Genomic DNA, 20,778 nt, shown 5'->3' with positions numbered 1-20,778 from the left:
TAGGTGTATCGAGAGCTTATAATGCGCTCAAACGATTATCTATACGGACAGATCTACAATTATATGCTGCAAGCAACGAGTACTTCGGCTATTGCTGTCATCGTATCAGCTCTAATTTCTCCGATTTTCTCATCGTGGTCTTTTCACGAGATATATGTGGCGAAAAGTAATATGTTACTTGAATATTTTTAGAACGTACGCTCTCGGAATACCAAGAGAAAACTTTTCCGCGGTGCAGAACTCATCATTTGTAACGCATGCTCTCGCGCTTATTATACGACCCCGTGACTAGATGCGCCACTTCTTGTTGGATCTTCTCTACCGCCTCTATTAATCCAGTATGGTAAGAGTGCCAGACTGATGAGCGATACCCAGGAGTCGGTCGAACAAGTGCTTCAAAGACACGTTCTTCGTGGATGAATTAATTATGTTTCCCTAACATTCGCGCAATGAATATCAGCCTCGCGTCTAATTTTCCTAAACTCAGTTTTATGTGACCATTGCATTTTAGGTGGCTCTGGACGGTTACTCCCAGTCATTTTACAGGTGTTAATGTTTCAGATGATTTATCACCAAAGGCCAGATCGAACAGCAGTGGATCTCTTCTCAATAAGTTACATTTATTCACAATCTCCTCCTGGCATCTCCCATGTTTTAGTCCCCACTGGAGTCAAGCTCTTGTGCACATTGATTTAAGAGCTGACAGTATATACAGCTTGAAGTCTTAACGGAAGGGAGGGACATGAATTGAGCCATATTATGCCCTCAGTGATAGCTTCCGTGTGTTGGTATGCACCCCGACCTTTGCGAGTTGTTTGTTTAGTCAAATCAAGCAACCCTCCACGGCCTGTGTTAAGAGCGACGTTGAGGTCCTCCAGCGATAGACAGGAACAGTAAACTCCTTCTTACACGTCTACAGCCACGGCTACGTCTACATCTACAATGCTCTTTATTTGCCTCTTTAGGGAACTGCGAGAGCTATACGGCGATCTCGATTGTTCGAGCGCAGTGTCATCGCGAGTCAGTTTATTTCAGCCTCTATCATATAAGCATACATGTTACAAGGTTCCACCTCAAGAACATTTAATTTCTTTCTCTGTGCAAGAAGCTCAGGATACAAAGAAAGCAATGAATAGTTGTTGATGTTAGGCTCTTCCTGTAGTTGGTTGGTTGGTTTGTGGGATTGAAGGACCAGACTACTAGGGCCATCGATCCCTTTTTCCACGAACTTGAGACACCTACAAAGAATAAAAACAAACAATGGAGATGAGAAGAGACGACACAGGAAAAGAAAGACACAGACAGAGACCAGAAAAAAGGAATTAAAATCACACCGAGTGTGACAGTGATTGGCCGACCATAGAAACAAAAAACGAAAAGCCAACCACCAAGAAATGCACTAAAAACCCCTGTAGTCTGGCTTATTATTTCCGTCTGTGTCTCTGAGTCGCTGACGTGTCAGTTAACCAGTCTTAGCGAATTGTTAGCTGCAGATATCCGTACAATCTCTCTTTTTCTTTTCATTATACATAAATCATTCAGAATTTTCTCCAGATGCTATACCTTCACCTTGTTCGAGAATTGTGATAACAAGGAACGGGTTGTGGTTATTGCCAGAAAATTACCAACTCAGAAGAGTCGACATCATCAAACTCAGAAGGTAAACAGTCTGAAGATTTTGATAGTAGTGTCTGCAAAAGTCTACAGTAATCTACTATACACGTCGAATATTTTCGGACAGCAACGCAAAGCGATGGCAGACGTTAGTATAAATATGGTGTCAGCTACATTAAATAACAGACCCACAGAACAAATTTAATGATAACATACAAAATGAGAACCTAAAAAACTAACTAAAATAGGCACCAAGAATACTGCGTTTTGATAAAACAAATCGAATGAGCAAGGAGGAGGGAAAATACTTGTACTGTTTAAAGTTTATTTACATCCTTGCAGCTGTTAATTCAGTTAAGAAGAAATCCTGAAATGTTAAAGTACCTGATATTATCGTACACAAGTGTGCTAAAAAGGAAGGAAGATGTCCCGTCGACGACATGGTCATAGTGATGAAGCTCTGTTCAGGGAAGGAAATCGGCCGTGCCTTATCAGAGAACCATTCCGGCATCCGCTTTAATCGATTTAGGAAAACTACGGAAAACGAAAATGCGGCCTAAAAATAGTAGTTGTAAAAAGAATGTAGTGGATAGAAACCAGAGACGACTGTCGTATTTTGTCAATGACAGTCGGTTTCGAGTCTATCAGAAATTGCTGCTGCCACAGAACGCAGGTCCGTATCAGTGAGCTCCCGAGTGAACATTCCGAAGTAACCTAGATGCGAATGACATTTTGAATATGGTACCTTGCAAAAGACTATTTCCCGTAGCGGTAAAGCAGGAACTGGGCGTTAGCTGACTGGAAACATGTGGTATGGATCGTCAAGTCACTACCTTTCTGTTCGAGCTCTGATTTCCCTTATTTTATTTTGATGATCATTCCTACCTATGTAGGTTGGGCTAAACAAAATATTTTCGCATTCGGAAGAGAAAGTTGGTGACTGAAATTTCGTAACTAGATCTCGCCGCGACGAAACACGTCTCTGCTTTAACGACTTCCATCCCAATTCGCGTATCATATCTGCCACACTCTCTCCCCTATTACGTGTTAATACAAAACGAGCTGCCCTTTTTTGCACCCTTTCCATGTCCTCCGTCAATCCCACCTGGTAAGGATCCCACACCGCGCAGCAATATTCTAACAGAGGGCGAACGAGTGTAGTGTAAGCAGTCTCTTTAGTGGACTTGTTGCGTCTTCTAAGTGTCCTGCCAATGAAACACAACCTTTGGCTCGCCTTCCCCACAATATTATCTATGTGGTCTTTCCAAATGAAGTTGTTCGTAATTTTAACACCCAGGTATTTAGTTGAATTGACAGCCTTGAGAATTGTACTATTTATCGAGTAATCGAATTCCAACGGATTTCTTTTGGAACTCATGTGGATCACCTCACACTTTTCGTTATTTAGCGTCAACTGCCACCTGCCACACCGTACAGCAATCTTTTCTAAATTGCTTTGCAACTGATACTGGTCTTCGGATGACCTTACTAGACGGTAAATTACAGCATCATCTGCGAACAACCTAAGAGAACTGCTCAGATTGTCACCCAGGTCATTTATATAGATCAGGAACAGCAGAGGTCCCAGGACGCTTCCCTGGGGAACACCTGATATCACTTCAGTTTTACTCGATGATTTGCCGTCTATTACTACGAACTGCGACCTTCCTGACAGGAAATCACGAATCCAGTCGCACAATTGAGACGATACCCCATAGGCCCGCAGCTTGATTAGAAGTCGCTTGTGAGGAACGGTGTCAAAAGCTTTCCGGAAATCTAGAAATTAGGAATCAACTTGAGATTCCCTGTCGATAGCGGCCATTACTTCGTGCGAATAAAGAGCTAGCTGCGTTGCACGAGAACGATGTTTTCTGAAACCATGCTGATTACGTATGAATAGATCGTTCCCTTCGAGGTGAGTCATAATGTTTGAATACAGTATATGTTCCAAAACCCTACTGCAAACCGACGTCAATGATATAGGTCTGTAGTTCGATGGATTATTCCTACTACCCTTCTTAAACACTGGTGCGACCTGCGCAATTTTCCAATCTGTAGGTACAGATCTATCGGTGAGCGAGCGGTTGTATATTATTGCTAAGTAGGGAGCTATTGTATCAGCGTAATCTGAAAGGAACCTAACCGGTATACAATCTGGACCTGAAGACTTGCCCGTATCAAGCGATTTGAGTTGCTTCGCAACCCCTAAGGTATCTACTTCTAAGAAACTCATACTAGCAGCTGTTCGTGTTTCAAATTCTGGAATATTCCATTCGTCTTCCCTGGTGAAGGAATTTCGGAAAACTGCGTTCAATAACTCCGCTTTAGCGGCACAGTCGTCGGTAACAGTACCATCGGCACTGCGCAGCTTTGTTCCGTCTTCGATTTCCCTCCTAATTATGCCAATTTATTCTACGTCCCATGCACTTTCCAGTTAGATTTACCTTTTAGATGTTCAAAAAACTGTACAATTATTGTTATCAGTCTACTAGGGATCATTCGTTGGATGTACACCGAGCGAGGTGGCGCAGTGGTTAGCACATCGGACTCGCATTCTGGAGGACGACGGCTCAAACCCGCGTCCGGCCATTCTGATTTAGGTTCTCCGTGATTTCCCTAAATCTCTTCAGGCAAATGCCGGAATGGTTCCTATGAAAGGGCACGGCTGACTTCGTTCCCCATCCTTCTCTAATCCGATGGGACCAATGACCTCCTTGTCCGGACCCCTCCTCCCAGATCAACCAACCGTCTGTTGGATGTACCCAAACAATAAGAGTCTTATTTCCTAAATTTCATCAGCGGTATTTGCTCCACAATTGCAGACTTACATGCTACTTTTTAAATTAAATGTTTCTACTGTTGTTCTATTTTCTAGTAGATTCTTATATTATTGTCTTGTACATTGTAAAGTGAATAGCTAATATCATCGACTTGACAACCACTACCTTGGCTCCAGGAGATAGATAATATTAATCGATCTTTACATCACGTATCGACTAAATCATAGATTCGCTTTGTGAAGGTAGTAAGGTTAACACAGGACTGAAACTTCCTGGCTTTGTTGATACCGGTGCCTCCTGGTAAGTGAGAATGGCAAAGTAAATGCTCCAGGAGCGGGGACCACAATGAAAATAAAACAGAACTATACTGGCACTCCATCTCCATACGTGTGTGAGTGCTGGGGTGGGCACAGAGCGCGCCTTACTCGAGCGTCGCGCGTTGCGAAGTTTCGCAGGCGGGAAACCCCAGCAGTACATCAGGGGCAGCCCACCCCCTCAGGCGGCTGTTGCCTGGGGTGGGAGGAGGGAATGTGGGGGTGGTGGCGGCCGAGTGACCAGCGGCGGTAATGACCGGGGGGCGTCGCCTGGCAACGCTAGGCCCCTGGGGCTCTCTGACCACCCGGCGCATTATCTGCTGATTTACCTGCCGGCTCTGTGCGAACGATGGCCCGGCTTCTGCCCCACTCTCTCTCTCTCTCTCTCTCTCTCTCTCTCTCTCTGCCGTTTCCTTCCGCAGCCAGAGCACGAAAACACACTGAAAGTAAGAACGAGAAATATGTTTACAGTAAGCCTTGCTCCTGTCGCTAGTACAACACATTAAACGGCCCTCAAAAGTTCAATAATATTGTCAAACAGTCAATATGTTGACCGTCTGAGGATGCGTATTAACGTATTGTCAGTACGAGAAATACTGATGAGCAATGTTAATGGACCTCAAAATATTTTCATTATTGTCAATAATACTGAACGTGTGAGGTCAAATATTCACGGTTTGACAATCTCCATTCAGACGTTGACAGACTTACAGGAACCGGCCATGCGGCGTTATTGTGCACTGTTTATTATCCGTTTTTTTTATATTTTTTTTTATTCCCCTTTGTGTAAATCATACCTCAGATTCAGTTTTTAAGGAGTGTTTTAGCAAAAAAGAATTTTAATGATCTTAAGGAAGGGTAATAATAGTATATGCCACTTTACGATGGTTAACGGAGGGTTCTCCGTGGCATTGCTTACTTCATTAATTTTAAAATATGATACAGATTGTTGTGTTACATAGTAGTTTTGAGAAACGCCCCCTATTTTGCAAAATTCGTCACATTCTGCAAAGACTAGTAAGAGCTCTGTCAAGTTTCATCAAGATCGTTTATTTACACCTGGGAACATTCCCTTGTGAATGCGGAGAGGCGTTCCTTTTCGGCGTTGCCGTGTCGACTCACCTGCGCGTGTGGGCGAGAGCGCGTCGTGGTCTCCGGCCGCGTCGCCTCCCCGCTCCACCCCTGCAACAGAAGAAGCCGTCAGCCTAGCCGAGTCAATTGAAGTCAGTCAACAATTTATCTCTTGTTTCCTTGAGTTTATTATACTGCCGCACGGGGTCCGATGTGTCTCATGGTTTGAAAATTTAGGTAACGGCAGGAACCGTCACCCAGTCTCCGGGCCCGAGGGCTTACAGGGGCAAGAATGACTTGATTTTCAGTAATTGATAGAATTATTGGCCGAATTAAAAAAAAAATTGAAATGGGGCAATGATCTACTCACTGACCCTTTGAATACCAGTAGTTCTTTCCTGAAATCACAGCTTTATTATTATTATTATTATTATTATTATTATTATTTTAAGTACCAGTACCTTTCGCATGAAACCACCGATGATATTGCAAGACAGCGACTTCTACTCTTACAATGAGGTACTTCTACGAGTGTAGTGCGCTGTAGCAGTCACTTACAGCGCTCAAAGCAACAGTTGGCGCTGAGGTTGTGCTAAGGGGTTTTTGGAGATTCTGACATACGACCTTTTTTTTTTTAATGGCCATATTGAGGAGATCACAGTGAAAATAAGTACTCGTATATCTAAGTTACTTTAATGTAAATTGAAGTTTGTGCTACTGATTTCATGAGTGCCAGTGAAATGAAGCCACTTCGAGGGTATGTAATTTTCATATAAGATTTATTAAATTTTAGGCCCGTTCTCGCTAGTTATTTACGACTATCATCTATTTTAGACGTTATGAGTTCATGGAAGTTTCGAGATGTGGGATATTATTTACGATAAACGCAAAATTTCTTTTCAGTATATCACATGAAATGATGGGTGGTTGAAAACTGTACCTTCTAGTGGTTACAAATGAGCCCAATCTGTCGCAGAGAGCAAGCAATCCGCTATTGGCTCTTACTAAGGGACACGACTATAGCAGGTTTTTTTCCCTTGACTCTTGCCTTGTCAGTTTTTTTCCTTTACCCTTCAAATCATTCCCTTCGTTCAATTTTCGACTCAGTCCATCTTCTGATGAGTGCGTATTAATGGTTCATGATAACCACACATATGCAAACTTTGCAGTACCCACATCCTGCGAGACCTCACTTAGTGAATACTAATCCCTATGTGGAGATGGTAGTAGACCTTTTTTGTTGGCCATGATGCCGATGTGGGCGTGGAGGGGCTTCATCCTGTAATACATCCTTAAAATAACTGTTTACTATTTACCGATTTCCTCTTGTATTCGTTGCTTATTATGATGATAAAAGTTAATACATGAAAATTCTTAAAATTATATATTTTTCATATTTTTGGGACGCAAAGGGTTAGGAGGTATAATGTTACGGTAAACATTTAACACAATCAGATATTAAAGTTAGAAAGTGTGCGTATGTCATGAGGGAGCGTAAGTCGCAGCGCACCAATTACCCAGGCTATATTTATCCAGTATTTGAAAATGAGAGCACTTGACGACTATCAACAAATAGCACACTCGTAATTTCAAACTTTTTCGGAACTTTTCCGCGCTGACGTGACCCTCAGAATAACGAAACGAAGAAAGACTATCGCTCACTACATTGTCACTGCTCATAGATCAAAACTTCAGCATCAGGCATGTCATTTTAATTTATTACTTTGCTTTTCTACTAACCCTATTCCCAACACATTTTTCAGAGGTGACTCTTATTAACGTTTAAAAACCCTCCGGAGTGACGTACATGACGTTGTGACAAGTGGTTTATTATAAGACACACAGGGTCGCAAATGTCGGGAAAGACCCCTAAAGTCAGCAGATGACGTAAATCACGCACGTGCAGCGGTTGGGCTTGTCGATCCTACCCTCACCGATTGGGGGTAGTGCTACACATTGCTCCGCTAGGGTACTCTGTATTCATTCATGGATTGTCCGGTGTGATGCGGCAGTGCGCGCGGCAGAAGTATTCCAATACTACGATGAATAGGTTAACATTTACGAAAACAGAGCAGCCTAGCGGAGCGATGTGTAGCGCCGCCTCTACCAGCAAGAGTACGATCGACAAGCCCAACCACAGCACGTGAGGCGAGGTACGTCATCTGATGACGTTCATGTTCTGTTTGTTATCCACCTTTGGGCTTTCTCTCAGCATTCGCTACCCGACGTGTGTTATATCAAATTACTCGTCTCAGCGTCATCTACTTCACTTAGGGAGCTCTTAAACATTAATACGAATCACCACTGAACATACCTGCAAATTTTCGTCATTCTACGATACGTAGTTCAGCAGATATGACGTCATAAACAATGAGATGCGTGAGAAACTAGCTTTTATTGGAACGGAGCGCAAATTTTAGTATCCGGCCATGATTCGGATTCGCCTCTCAGCCCCAGTATCAATATAGAGAACAGGTCAAGAGAGAACTCTTGTCTCTAGCGAGTGGCGCCGCCGCGGCATGCACGTCACGTGGAGCCGTCCACCGGCGCGAGACTGCCTGGAAACACCGCGGCCTGACACTTGTTATGCGGTCGCTCGCTATTCTTTGAAGCCTTTAGTCACGCGTCGTTCAACAGTAGAGTCCTGACTTCGCCTGTATTACGTTTGTGCTATGGATTGCTACCTGGACTGTTGTGTATACGCTTGAATATGACTTTCCTACGCTCTGGACTTGTTCTGGCTAGCCGTTCAGTTCGTGAACTCCACCGTCATTAACAAACATCAGGAAGGGCGTGTTTGTTCCACTGGGCTCTGCGCTACAGCCAGTTCGAGCGGTCATGAACTGTGTTCTACTTACGCAGAGTATGACAGGAAACAACACAATAACTCGTTTTCAAAGTAAACAGATAGCTGAAACTGAGAGTCAGGATGGGGGTACTGACTTCATCTACGAGCTCAGATCTTCCCCCCCCCCCCCCCCCACCCAGTCTGTATCTACAATCGTCGGCTAACCTAATGGAGGAAATTAGTGTGCGTGATCTGCCAGTGGATCATTTAAAATTTGCTCTTCATGTTGCCGTATTTTAACTGTTGGTGTATCGTAGTTTCTACAGCGGAGACGGGGGACCGGGAGAGAATTTGCCTAAACGATTGTGGAAAACCACCTAAAACCACACTGAGTTTGGGTTGGTTACCAGGGCGTTAATCCGTCGCGCCGATTCGTTTCGGGTATGATTTACCTCCCAGTCTCGCACGCCAGCAGTTACACTCTACACTACCTGTAGCTCCTCAACATACGGATCTCTAACAATAATAGGGTTTCGGATGAAAATAACTAACAAAATGTGTTCCACTCCATTAGGCCGTTTGGAAAGCACCCGTAGGTAGAATATTTGAAATAAAACAGTCTTGGTTACAATATATTATACACTCCTGGAAATTGAAATAAGAACACCGTGAATTCATTGTCCCAGGAAGGGGAAACTTTATTGACACATTCCTGGGGTCAGATACATCACATGATCACACTGACAGAACCACAGGCACATAGAAACAGGCAACAGAGCATGCACAATGTCGGCACTAGTACAGTGTATATCCACCTTTCGCAGCAATGCAGGCTGCTATTCTCCCATGGAGACGATCGTAGAGATGCTGGATGTAGTCCTGTGGAACGGCTTGCCATGCCATTTCCACCTGGCGCCTCAGTTGGACCAGCGTTCGTGCTGGACGTGCAGACCGCGTGAGACGACGCTTCATCTAGTCCCAAACATGCTCAATGGGGGACAGATCCGGAGATCTTGCTGGCCAGGGTAGTTGACTTACACCTTCTAGAGCACGTTGGGTGGCACGGGATACATGCGGACGTGCATTGTCCTGTTGGAACAGCAAGTTCCCTTGCCGGTCTAGGAATGGTAGAACGATGGGTTCGATGACGGTTTGGATGTACCGTGCACTATTCAGTGTCCCCTCGACGATCACCAGTGGTGTACGGCCAGTGTAGGAGATCGCTCCCCACACCATGATGCCGGGTGTTGGCCCTGTGTGCCTCGGTCGTATGCAGTCCTGATTGTGGCGCTCACCTGCACGGCGCCAAACACGCATACGACCATCATTGGCACCAAGGCAGAAGCGACTCTCATCGCTGAAGACGACACGTCTCCATTCGTCTCTCCATTCACGCCTGTCGCGACACCACTGGAGGCGGGCTGCACGATGTTGGGGCGTGAGCGGAAGACGGCCTAACGGTGTGCGGGACCGTAGCCCAGCTTCATGGAGACGGTTGCGAATGGTCCTCGCCGATACCCCAGGAGCAACAGTGTCCCTAATTTGCTGGGAAGTGGCGGTGCGGTCCCCTACGGCACTGCGTAGGATCCTACGGTCTTGGCGTGCATCCGTGCGTCGCTGCGGTCCGGTCCCAGGTCGACGGGTACGTGCACCTTCCGCCGACCACTGGCGACAACATCGATGTACTGTGGAGACCTCACGCCCCACGTGTTGAGCAATTCGGCGGTACGTCCACCCGGCCTCCCGCATGCCCACTATACGCCCTCGCTCAAAGTCCGTCAACTGCACATACGGTTCACGTCCACGCTGTCGCGGCATGCTACCAGTGTTAAAGGCTGCGATGGAGCTCCGTATGCCACGGCAAACTGGCTGACACTGACGGCGGCGGTGCACAAATGCTGCGCAGCTAGCGCCATTCGACGGCCAACACCGCGGTTCCTGGTGTGTCCGCTGTGCCGTGCGTGTGATCATTGCTTGTACAGCCCTCTCGCAGTGTCCGGAGCAAGTATGGTGGGTCTGACACACCGGTGTCAATGTGTTCTTTTTTCCATTTCCAGGAGTGTATTATTAACAACGCGTTTCGTCTTCGTGGGGCATCTTCAGATTGATTACCTACAGCGATATGAAAATAAGCAAAATATTGGGTATGGTCCTGGCATGACCCATTCTAAATGTTAATAAGGAATTATTACTAATCGTAAAATTATACTTTTACATCATAAAAAAAGACTGCTCTGTGCTAGAGTGAAGCACGCATCATAGCAGATAAACCTGCAGAGGCCAAGTCTGGTGATTCGACGTGTTGTGCTGGCATTCCTGAACAGCATTCCAACGCGATAACGCTCGCACACATATCGCTGTTGTAATCCAACATGCTCTACAAAGTGTCGACATGTTGCCTTGGTCTGCTCGATCACCGGATCTGTCTCCACCCGAGCACATGTGGGACATCATCGGACAACTCTAGCAGTATCCACAACCAGCATTAGCCGAACCTGTGTTGACCGACCAAGTGCCTGGGACCTGTACAACAAAATGCATGCACGGTTGCATGCTTGCTTTCAACATTCTGGCGGTTACACCTGTTATTAACGTACTAGCATTTCGGATTTGCAATGGCGTATCTCGCGCTTACGTTAACTTGTGATCTTGCAACATTAACCACTTACATATGTTACCTAGACAAATGTATTCCTGAAATTTCATTACTCTACATGAATAATTTTTTGGTGCTGCGATTTCTTTTGTGACAGTATATATGGTAAAAGAAGGACCCAGCGTAAGTAATTTCTCTACCTTACCACTCCGCCGCTGACGTTAAATCGGGTTTGAACACCACCACGTTGTGAAACACTCCTCAGCGTTTTGTGTGTGGGGTAACCGGCTGTGGCAGCCAGCTACTCAGTTTTAATGCGCAATATCTATTACAGGCCGACCCGCGCCTCGCAGGTATACGCGCGGTAGCGTTGGGCGGGTGCTGAAATATTGAGGAGCGCTCTCCGATTTGCAGGTGAGGCGGTGCGCCGCGTCTGGATATGATTGTGCTGCCCACGATGGATTATTGAGCAGGCGTGGCGCGTGGCGCACACGTGTGGCCAGGTAGCCGCAGACACGTGCCGGAAGGGTGAGGGGTGCGGCGCTCAAAAGGCTGTACGAACAGGTAGGCAGCGCTAACACAAAACACTACGCTGGCTCCTCGCGGACCTGCTAATGTAGCTTCTATTGCTGACGTGATTGTACTCCTGCGTGCCCCAGATTCGTTCAGATTCCCTTTTACATCTGTCACACTCAGATTTTTTCTTAGCTTAAAGTGGCACTGTGGTGCTCCAAGAGTTTCTACAAACGACCTCTAGGTGGCATTGAGTGATGTACTATTACTTTTGTTTTAAAAATTGTCATATTTTATTGTTAAAACAACGGCAGCAGAGAAATTAAACGATTTGTTTGTTTGCAGTGGACGTTTAAAGAAAAAAAATAGGGCTGATATAGATATATAATTGTCCAGATGCGAGTAGCACTCGCGATCGTATTAATTCTCCACTGTAGTTCCTCGCCCGGTCATAAAAAAACCTAGAAGAACCATACATACACAAGGAACATCTAATAAAATATTTATTTACTTACTAAAACATGGTTGCAGCTTACATCTTATGTTTGCATGCAGTAAATATTACGCTTTTGTCGCATGATGAATGCAATGTGTGTTTAAATGCCAAATAGATTTTTTAAGTGATATAATTTAACAAGTTTCATGATAAATGACTTTACTTGTGCTGTGAAACCTTGCTTCTAGGTCAATAGGAGGTATCCTATAGGTTTTGATGAGTGAGTTTTCGAGCATCAAATTAAGTGACATAAATGACCGAACCTTTTGCCGCACTTGCTGAGAAGCATAATCATTTTACACCGCCAAAGGACCACAGACTGTAATATGTGACATAAATTTGAACTTGTTACGCCTCTCTGACCCTGAGACAAAGGGTTATTAACAGTCGGATGGATAGTGAGACAGACAGAAAAAAAAATCTATAAGAGTTCCACTTTTACAGATTGAGGTATGGAACCCAAGAAGCAGCATGTTTTCGCTAGGTAATTCTTTTTACGGTTTCCATAAAAGGCCATCGCATCTATGATGGCTCTAATCGCTTCTTTCTACTCTTGGTAATCGATCACTTTGGATAACACCTCTTGCAACTGGTTACCAGATTTTTCTTGTGATCGTGTTTCCGCCAGCGACGAACTTTGTGGAGATCGGCCAGCACTGGTTCTCATAGTTCGTCTACATCTACATGGATACTCTGCAAATCACAATTAAGTGCCTGGCAGAGGATTCATCGAACCACCTTCACAATTCTCTATTATTCCAATCTCGTATAGCGCGCGGAAAGAACGAACACCTATATCTCTCCGTGCGAGCTCTGATTTCCCTCATTTTATCGTGGTGATTGTTCATTCCTATGTAGGTCGGTGTCAAAAAAATATTTTCGCATTCGGAGGAGAAAGTTGGTGATTGAAATTTCGTGAGAAGATTCCGTCGCAACGAAAAACGCCTTTGTTTTAATGATGACCAGCCCAAATCCTGTATCATTTGAGTGACACTCTCCCGCATATTTCATGATAATACAAAACGTGCTGCCCTTCTTTCAACTTTTTCGATGTTCTCCGTCGATAAGGATCCCGCACCGCGCAGTAGTATTCTAAAAGAGGACGGACAAGCGTATTGTAGGCAGTCTCCTTAGTAGATCTATTACATTTCCTGAATGTCCTGCCAATAAAACGCTGTCTTTGGTTAGCCGTCCCCACAACATTTTCTTTGTGTTCCTTCCAATTTAAGTTGTTCGCAGTTGTAGTTCCTAAGTATTTAGTTGAATTTTCGGCCTTTAGATTTGACTGATATGTCGTTTAATTGAAGTTTAACGGATTTCTTTTAGCACTCATGTGGATGACCTCAGACTTTTCGTTATTTAGGGTCTATGGCCAATTTTCGAATCATACAGATATATTTCCTAAATTGTTTTGCAATTTGTTTTGATCTTCGAATGACTTCACTAGTCGATAAACGACGGCGTCATCTGCAAACAACCTAAGACGGCTGCTCAGATTGTCTCCCAAATCGCTTATATAGATAAGAAACAGCAAAGGGCCTAAGTTGAGTTGTGCGCAATATGACTCGAAGGGTTCGACTTCTGTCTTTCCGGAAGACAGAGAAGTCCTTAGATGTATCGAAGTCAGCACTACTTTCGATTTCTGATGACACCGTGCTTTTAGCCAGCAGCGGAGTCGAACTTCTTGGGCTACTAACTAAAGTAAATGACATTAGAGTCCATCATATGGATTAGACATTAATCTCAACACGTCCAAACTCATGATAGTCGATCGAGGGGCACAGGTCCAACTCGCAGGTCGATTATAGGAACTGGCAGTGGAGCATTTGCTTTGTTTTGGATCAACCATCTGTGACACGGCAAGCTGTGAAGATGAGGTAACAAGAAGGATCACGCCAGTGCGACTGGCTATGAAGCCGCTTACCAACATCCAGCAGTACAGAGCGATAATGAACAGCGCAGAGGTCCGCACTGTTGAAACACGCTTGTGTTCCGTCTTCTTTTATGGATACGAAACATGGGTCCTTAATGCCAATGGTAAAAAGTGTTTCGATGCAAGACCTTGGCACCGATGTCAACCAGTAGAGTGGTAGCATAAAGGCATACAGGCCCTCCCAGAAGGTGGCGTAAGGCCATCATATTGGATGGTGATTGTATTGAAAAATAGGGTTTCGTAGCCAAAAGACTGGAGAATAATATGGTGTATTGGATGGGGTTGTTTTGGGGGAGGAGACCAAACAGTGAGGTCATCGGTCTCATCGGATTAGGAAAGGAAGTCGGTCGTGCCCTTTCGAAGGAACCATGCCGGCATTTTCCTGGAGCGATTTAGGGAAATAATGGAAAACCTCAATCAGGATGGCCGGACACGGGGTTTAACCGTCGTTCTCCCGAATGGGAGTCCAGTGTGCTAGCCACTGCACCACCGCGCTCGGTTATGGTGTATTGGAATCCTGAATAAACCACCGTGATGTCCGAAAAAAACAATGTGTTGCATTACTTATTGAACACCTATAATTTGTATATGTGCACAACACACGGGGAAGTTGATCTTTTAAAAAATATGTTTTTGAGGTATCAACTTCGGAGTGGAGGAGTTATTTCGAGAAATGGTTTGCAGCTGCAGCTAATTCATGTGACAAGGTTACCGATGTGACTGTGGCCGGAAAAGGGGAATTAACAGACTCTGAACGCGGAATGGTAGTTGGGGCCAGGCGTGTGGGACATTCGGTTTTGGAAATTGACAAGGAATTCAAAACTCCGAGATGGACAGTGTCAAGAACGTGCCGATAATACCAAATTTCAGGCGTTACCTCTCACCATGGAGAACGCAGTGGTCGACGGCCCTCACTTAACGACCGAGAGCAGCGGCGTTTGCGTAGAGTTGCCATTGCTAACGGAGAAGCAACACTGCTTGAAATAATCCCAGAAATCAAAAAAATGGTTCAAATGGCTCTGAGCACTATGGGACTTAACATTTGAGGTCATCAGTACCCTAGACTTAGAACTACTTAAACCTAAGGACTTCACACACATCCATGCCCAAGGCAGTATTCGAACATGCGACCGTAGCAGTCGCGCGGTTCAGGACTGAAGCGCCTTCACCGCTCGGCCACAGCGGCCAGCCATTCCAGAAATCAATGTGGGACGTACGACGAACGCATCCTTTAGCTCAGGGGGGCGAAGTCTGGCATTAATGGGCTATGGCAGCAGACGACTGAAGCGAGTGCTTTTACTAAGAACACGACATCGCCTGTAACCCCTATCCGGGACTCGCGACCGTATCTGTTGGACCCTAGACGTACTGAATTAACGTGGCCTGGTCACACGAGTCCCGATTTCAGTTGGTAAGAGCTGATGGTAGGGTTGGTGTGTGGCGCAGACTCCACGAAGCCATGGACCCAAGTTGTCAACAAGCCACTGTGCATAATGGCGTGGACTGTGTTTACATGGAATGGAGTGGGTCCTCTGGTCCAAGTGAACCAGTCATTACTGGAGATGTTTATGTTCAGTTACGTGGAGACCAAACAACGACGGAATTATTATGGATGACATTGCGCCATCACTGGGCCTCGATTGTTCCAGTTGGCCTGATGAACATTTTGGACAATTCGAGCGAATGTTTTGGCCACCTAGATCGTCCAATCCCGTCGAACATTTATGCGACGTAATCGAGAGGTCCTGTACTGGCAACATTTTCGGAGTTATAGACGGCTGCGGAGGCAGCACGGTTCAATATTTCTGCAGCGGACCTCTAACGAGTTGTTGAGTCCATTCGACGACGAGTTGCTGCTCTACGCCAGGAGATCCGACACCATGTTAGGAGGTTATCCCATTACTTTTGTCACCTGAGTGCAGTGTATGAATTTTAATGCTGAATATTTGGAGAAAGAATGAAATGATTTGTTTTTGTAGTACGTTAAAAGGCGGTCCTCGCGCAGTGAGAATCGAGCGGCGGCCTCCAGTCGCGGAGAGCGGCCGGCGTGACTGACTGCGCGGCCGGGGCAGTCGCCGCCCGCTGCGTGCGCGGCATATTAGTTGGCGGTATCGACTCGCGCGCGGTCAGCTGGCCGGGCATCGCGCATTCGCGGCGCCTGCTGCCCGCCCGCCGACCTTTGTGAATAAAACAGCCGCGCCCGGCCTGGCTGGAGCGGCCCGCCATAAAACATGCACGCCCCAATCACGCCACGCGCGCCCCGAGCCGCGCTATGATGCACTGCCAGCCGCGCCGGCACCGCTCTACGCTCCACGCTTCTCTTTCTGGCTCTGTCCGCGTTTTATGCTACGAGTAGTCGCACGCAGCTATGTTCCTGCCGAACTTCTACCTCAACATAAGTACTCCCTGCGATGAAACGCTCCCTTCGTCCGTTCTCCGGAGCTTTCGTAGCGTCGCGCGAAGACACATCCGTGGCAGAGGACAGAACCCACGCACTCTTGGCGATTTACAGCGCCCGAGACAAATTTATTCGGTAGCAATGGGTACATGGGATACCGTGCATAAAATATCCCGTCAGGTAAATGTCTCTTGTCAAAGCTTTAAAAACACTGCGCAGTGTCCTTATTACGTACGGTATGTGGCGCAGTTCATTGCAAACCGAGCGGAATCAGGCCTACAGCAACATGCCGGAGGTGTATGCATGGTCTGGCTGCACGAATGTAGGACGTGTTAGGTATTTCGAAACATCAAATAGATAATAAAATACTGCTTATTGGCGGACCCGTAATAATTCTCTCTCAGTTCTGCTACATCATTAATTTAGTTTAAATAACGATCGCCAAACTCGCTTTGACTCGTGGGACTTACAAATCAACAAGAAAGGCCCTTAGCTATCTAACTACTTTTAGGACAGACTAAGAGTGGCGGTCATTGGACTGGAAAATGTGTGGCGTTGGTCGAGATCCAATGACTGTTAGCAGAATATGGAATCGGTGGGTTCAGGAGGGTAATACGGAACGCCGTGCTGGATCGCAACGGCCTCGTATCACTAGCAGTCGAGATGACAGGCATCTTATCCGCACGGCTGTAGCCGATCGTGCAGCCACGTCTCGATCCCTGAGTCAACAGATGGGGACGTTTGCAAGACAACAACCATCTGCACGAACAGTTCGACGACGTTTGCAGCAGCATGGACTATCAGCTCGGAGACCATGGCTGCGGTTACCCTAGACGCTGCATCACAGACAGGAGCGCCTGCGATGGTGTACTCAACATCGAACTTGGGTGCACGAATAGCAAAACGTCATTTTTTCGGATGAATCCAGGTTCTGTTTACAGCATCATGATGGTCGCATCCTGTTTGGCGACATCGCGGTGAACGCACATTGGAAGCGTGTATTCGTCATCGCCATACTGGTGTATAACCCGGTGTGATGGTATGGAATGCCATTGGTTACACGTCTCGGTCACCTCTTGTTCGCATTGACTGCACTTTGAACAGTGGACGTTACATTTCAGATGTGTTACGATCCCTGCGAAACCCTACATTTCAGCAGGATAATGCACGACCGCATGTTGCAGGTCCTGTACGGGCCTTTCTGGATACAGAAAATGTTCGATTGCTGCCCTGGCCTCACATTCTCCAGATCTCTTACCAATTGAAAACGTCTGGTAAATGGTGGCCGAGCAACTGGCTCGTCACAATATGCCAGTCACTAACTACTCTTGATGAACTGCGGTATTGTGTTGAAGCTGCATGGGCAGCTGAACCTGTAGACGCCACCCAAGCTCCGTTTAGCTCAATGCCCAGGCGTATCAAGGCCGTTATTACGGCCAGAGGAGGTTGTTCTGGGTACCGATTTCTCAGGATCCATGCACCCAAATTGCGTGAAAATGTAATCACATGTCAGTTGTAGTATAATATATTTGTCCAATGAATACCCGTTTATCATCTGCATTTCTTCTTGGTGTAGCAATTTTAGTGGCCAGTAGTGTACATTGAACAGTCTGATCAGTCAGCAATATAGTGGACCATGAAAATACTGTCGTGAACTGCAGCGACATTGCAGCAATGTACACGGCAACTCTACAGCGACCACACATTGTCGTAAAATGCGGAGCGTGTAAGCACACCATTAGACGTCGTCTGATCTCCTTCCGTTACGTGCTGAGCAACAGCAATGCCGAGCAGCAATCGGCCACGGTTTACGCTGTGGAGCGGAGCGGTGCACAGTGCGTAGGCGTATTTGGCAGCGCGGCGCGGCGCGGCGTCGGCGGTGGCGCAGGTGAGCGGCGCTGTCCGCTGGTCCGGCTTCCGGCGGGATGAATAATGGAGCCGCCGCCTGCATAATGCATGCCGCCGAGTCGCCGGCCCGCGCCACGCACGCTGCCGCGCCGCAATTAAAACTCTGCCCCCGCATAACTCCCAGCCACTAGCCGCACTCCCTCTGCCCTGTACGCAGCCAGCTCTGCAGCAGACGACGCCACGTTAAGAACGCTCCCTTCCTCGGGCGGCGGTCAATGGAAAGGGGGTGGCCACGCAGCTGCTGCGAGGCACGCGTTGATTCAACTGCGAACCTTTAAGACCATCTGCCTGTCTGCTGCCAATGGTCTATCGTTCGTTTTAGTACGCGAGGCATCACCATGTGCCGTCATTCAACTATAAAAATTTCGTGTGGCTCAATGGCCCGGTGCAAGTCTTTCAATTGGAGCGGCTTTGGTGACTTGTATGTCCTTAACCTACCACAGTTATGTCCATTATAATTATCCGGGCTGTTATGCCGTGGTCGGTTGATGAATACTGTGTCGATTCCCAACGTTTCGTCTCCGACTGCGGGAGACATCTTCAAGGGGGTCCGTAGCTCAATGGAAGGTCCAACACACCCACTGGCTCGCTACTGACTGCCGCTAAATTCCGTGTCCGCGCGCTCCCACGCCGCGGCGTGACGTCACGTGTTTTGAAAACGTCAGTGCAATTGGCCGCTGTCCGTCGCCGTCGATCGCCGTTGCCATCACCCAGTAGTGGGCGGGTGGTACACATCTTCTTTAACACCGGCATCCATATACCGTTTAATTTGACGCCCTCCTCCTTTCGGTTGAAATTATTTGGGTGTTTAGCGATTTCGATTGCCTCCCTGTAGAGCATTTCGTAATATCCGCTTGTGGCCGCTAGTACTTGAGTCTCCTCGAAACGAATATTGTGGTTCCCTGGCTGGAAAGCATGCTCCGCAACAGCTGATCGTTCCGTTTCTCCTCTTCTGCAATATCCCTTATGCTCTTCCAACCGTTTAGAAACAGTTCTTTTAGTGGTACCCACATAAACATCACCACAGTTGCATGGGATCCTATACACTCCAGCTTTTTCCACTGGTTTGCAAGCGTCCTTGGCAGGCTTAAGGTATTCCTGTATCTTCCTGGTGGGCTTGTAAATTACGGTAATATTCCGCTTCGTCAAGATCCTCCCTATTCTTTCCGTTACATTTTTAGCAAACGGCAGGAAAACCTTAGATTTTGCAATAGCCTGTACGTCAGTATGATTTCTGCGTGGCTGCCTCAAGGCACGTTTTATTTCGGCGGACTAATATCCGTTCTTCATTAGTGCATTGTGGAGATGTTCCATCTCAGCGTCGAGCAACTCAGGTTCACAAATATTTCTAGCTCGGTCCGCTAACGTCTTGATAACACCCCGCTTCTGTTGTGGGTGGTGGTTCGAATCCCGGTGCAAATAACGGTCCGTGTGCGTGGGTTTGCGGTATACTGAGTGGCCCAATCTACCATTTTTGTTTCTAAAAAAAAGCACGTCGAGGAAATGTAACTTGCCGTCTACCTCCTCCTCCATTGTAAACTGAATTCTCGAGTTTATACTGTTCAGATGTTCGTGGAACCGGCTTAGTTCCTCCCTACCATGTCTCCACAGCACAAACGTGTCATCCACGTATCGGAACCATACATTTGGTTTTTTGCTGGCAGTACCTAAGGCCTGTTCTTCGAATTTCTCCATAAAGAAGTTTGCAATTACGGGACTTAGGGGGCTTCCCATAGCCACGCCATCCGTTTGCTCGTTTGAAACGTTGGGAATCGACACAGAATTCATCAACCGACCACGGCATAAGAGCCCGGATAATTATAATGGACATGATATTTCCGGCCGTGAAAGTCTACATTTTAGTATCTACCACAGTTAGCCAACCGGGTAAAGGTGAACTGCAGTTTAACGGGAAAACCTAAACACATGTCGGTCCTGTCAAAGCTTCACATCACTGAAAGGGGAATACTAGGTTAAAAGGCTGACTGAAAAACCCATGGTCCGACTGGGATTCTATCCCGCGATTTCTCGATTTCCAGGCACGTGCTGTTCTGCTAGACCTCAGCAACTAGTGGAAGCTACTTTTGCTCCACCAGCCGTTGTGGCCGAGCGGTTCTAGGCGCTACTGTCTGGAACCGCGCGACCGCTACGGTCGCAGGTTCGAATCCTTCCTCGGGCATGGATGTGTGTGATGTCCTTAGGTTAGTTGGGTTCAAGTAGTTCTAAGTTCTAGGGGGACTAATGATCTCAGAAGTTGAGTCCCATAGTGCTCAGAGCCACTTCAACCATTTTGAACCAACACCCTGCCATCGGATCGCTACATTGTATAGCGCGAGTCGTCACTCCACACAACGTTTCCCACTGTTC

The 20,778-nt window shown here is 46.6% G+C and overlaps 1 protein-coding gene across 1 annotated transcript in view; it reads right to left on the bottom strand.

The window, feature by feature from the left end:
• Positions 1 to 4,889: 4,889 nt before the first annotated feature.
• Positions 4,890 to 20,778, bottom strand: part of LOC124620190 (homeobox protein Hox-A3-like) — a 554,484-nt gene continuing 538,595 nt past the window's right edge. Inside the window, exons 5-6 of the mRNA XM_047146859.1 lie at positions 5,831 to 5,890; positions 4,890 to 5,005 (exon numbers count right to left, since the gene is read on the bottom strand). Of these exons, the coding sequence (XP_047002815.1) occupies positions 4,890 to 5,005; positions 5,831 to 5,890 (176 nt within the window). The remainder of the gene's footprint in view (positions 5,006 to 5,830; positions 5,891 to 20,778) is intronic.

This window comes from Schistocerca americana, chromosome 6 (genome assembly GCF_021461395.2).
Source record: "Schistocerca americana isolate TAMUIC-IGC-003095 chromosome 6, iqSchAmer2.1, whole genome shotgun sequence".
NCBI lineage: Eukaryota > Metazoa > Arthropoda > Insecta > Orthoptera > Acrididae > Schistocerca > Schistocerca americana.
The sequence above is the reverse complement of the archived record's forward strand: the minus strand, read 5'-3'. Positions and strand labels throughout refer to the sequence as shown.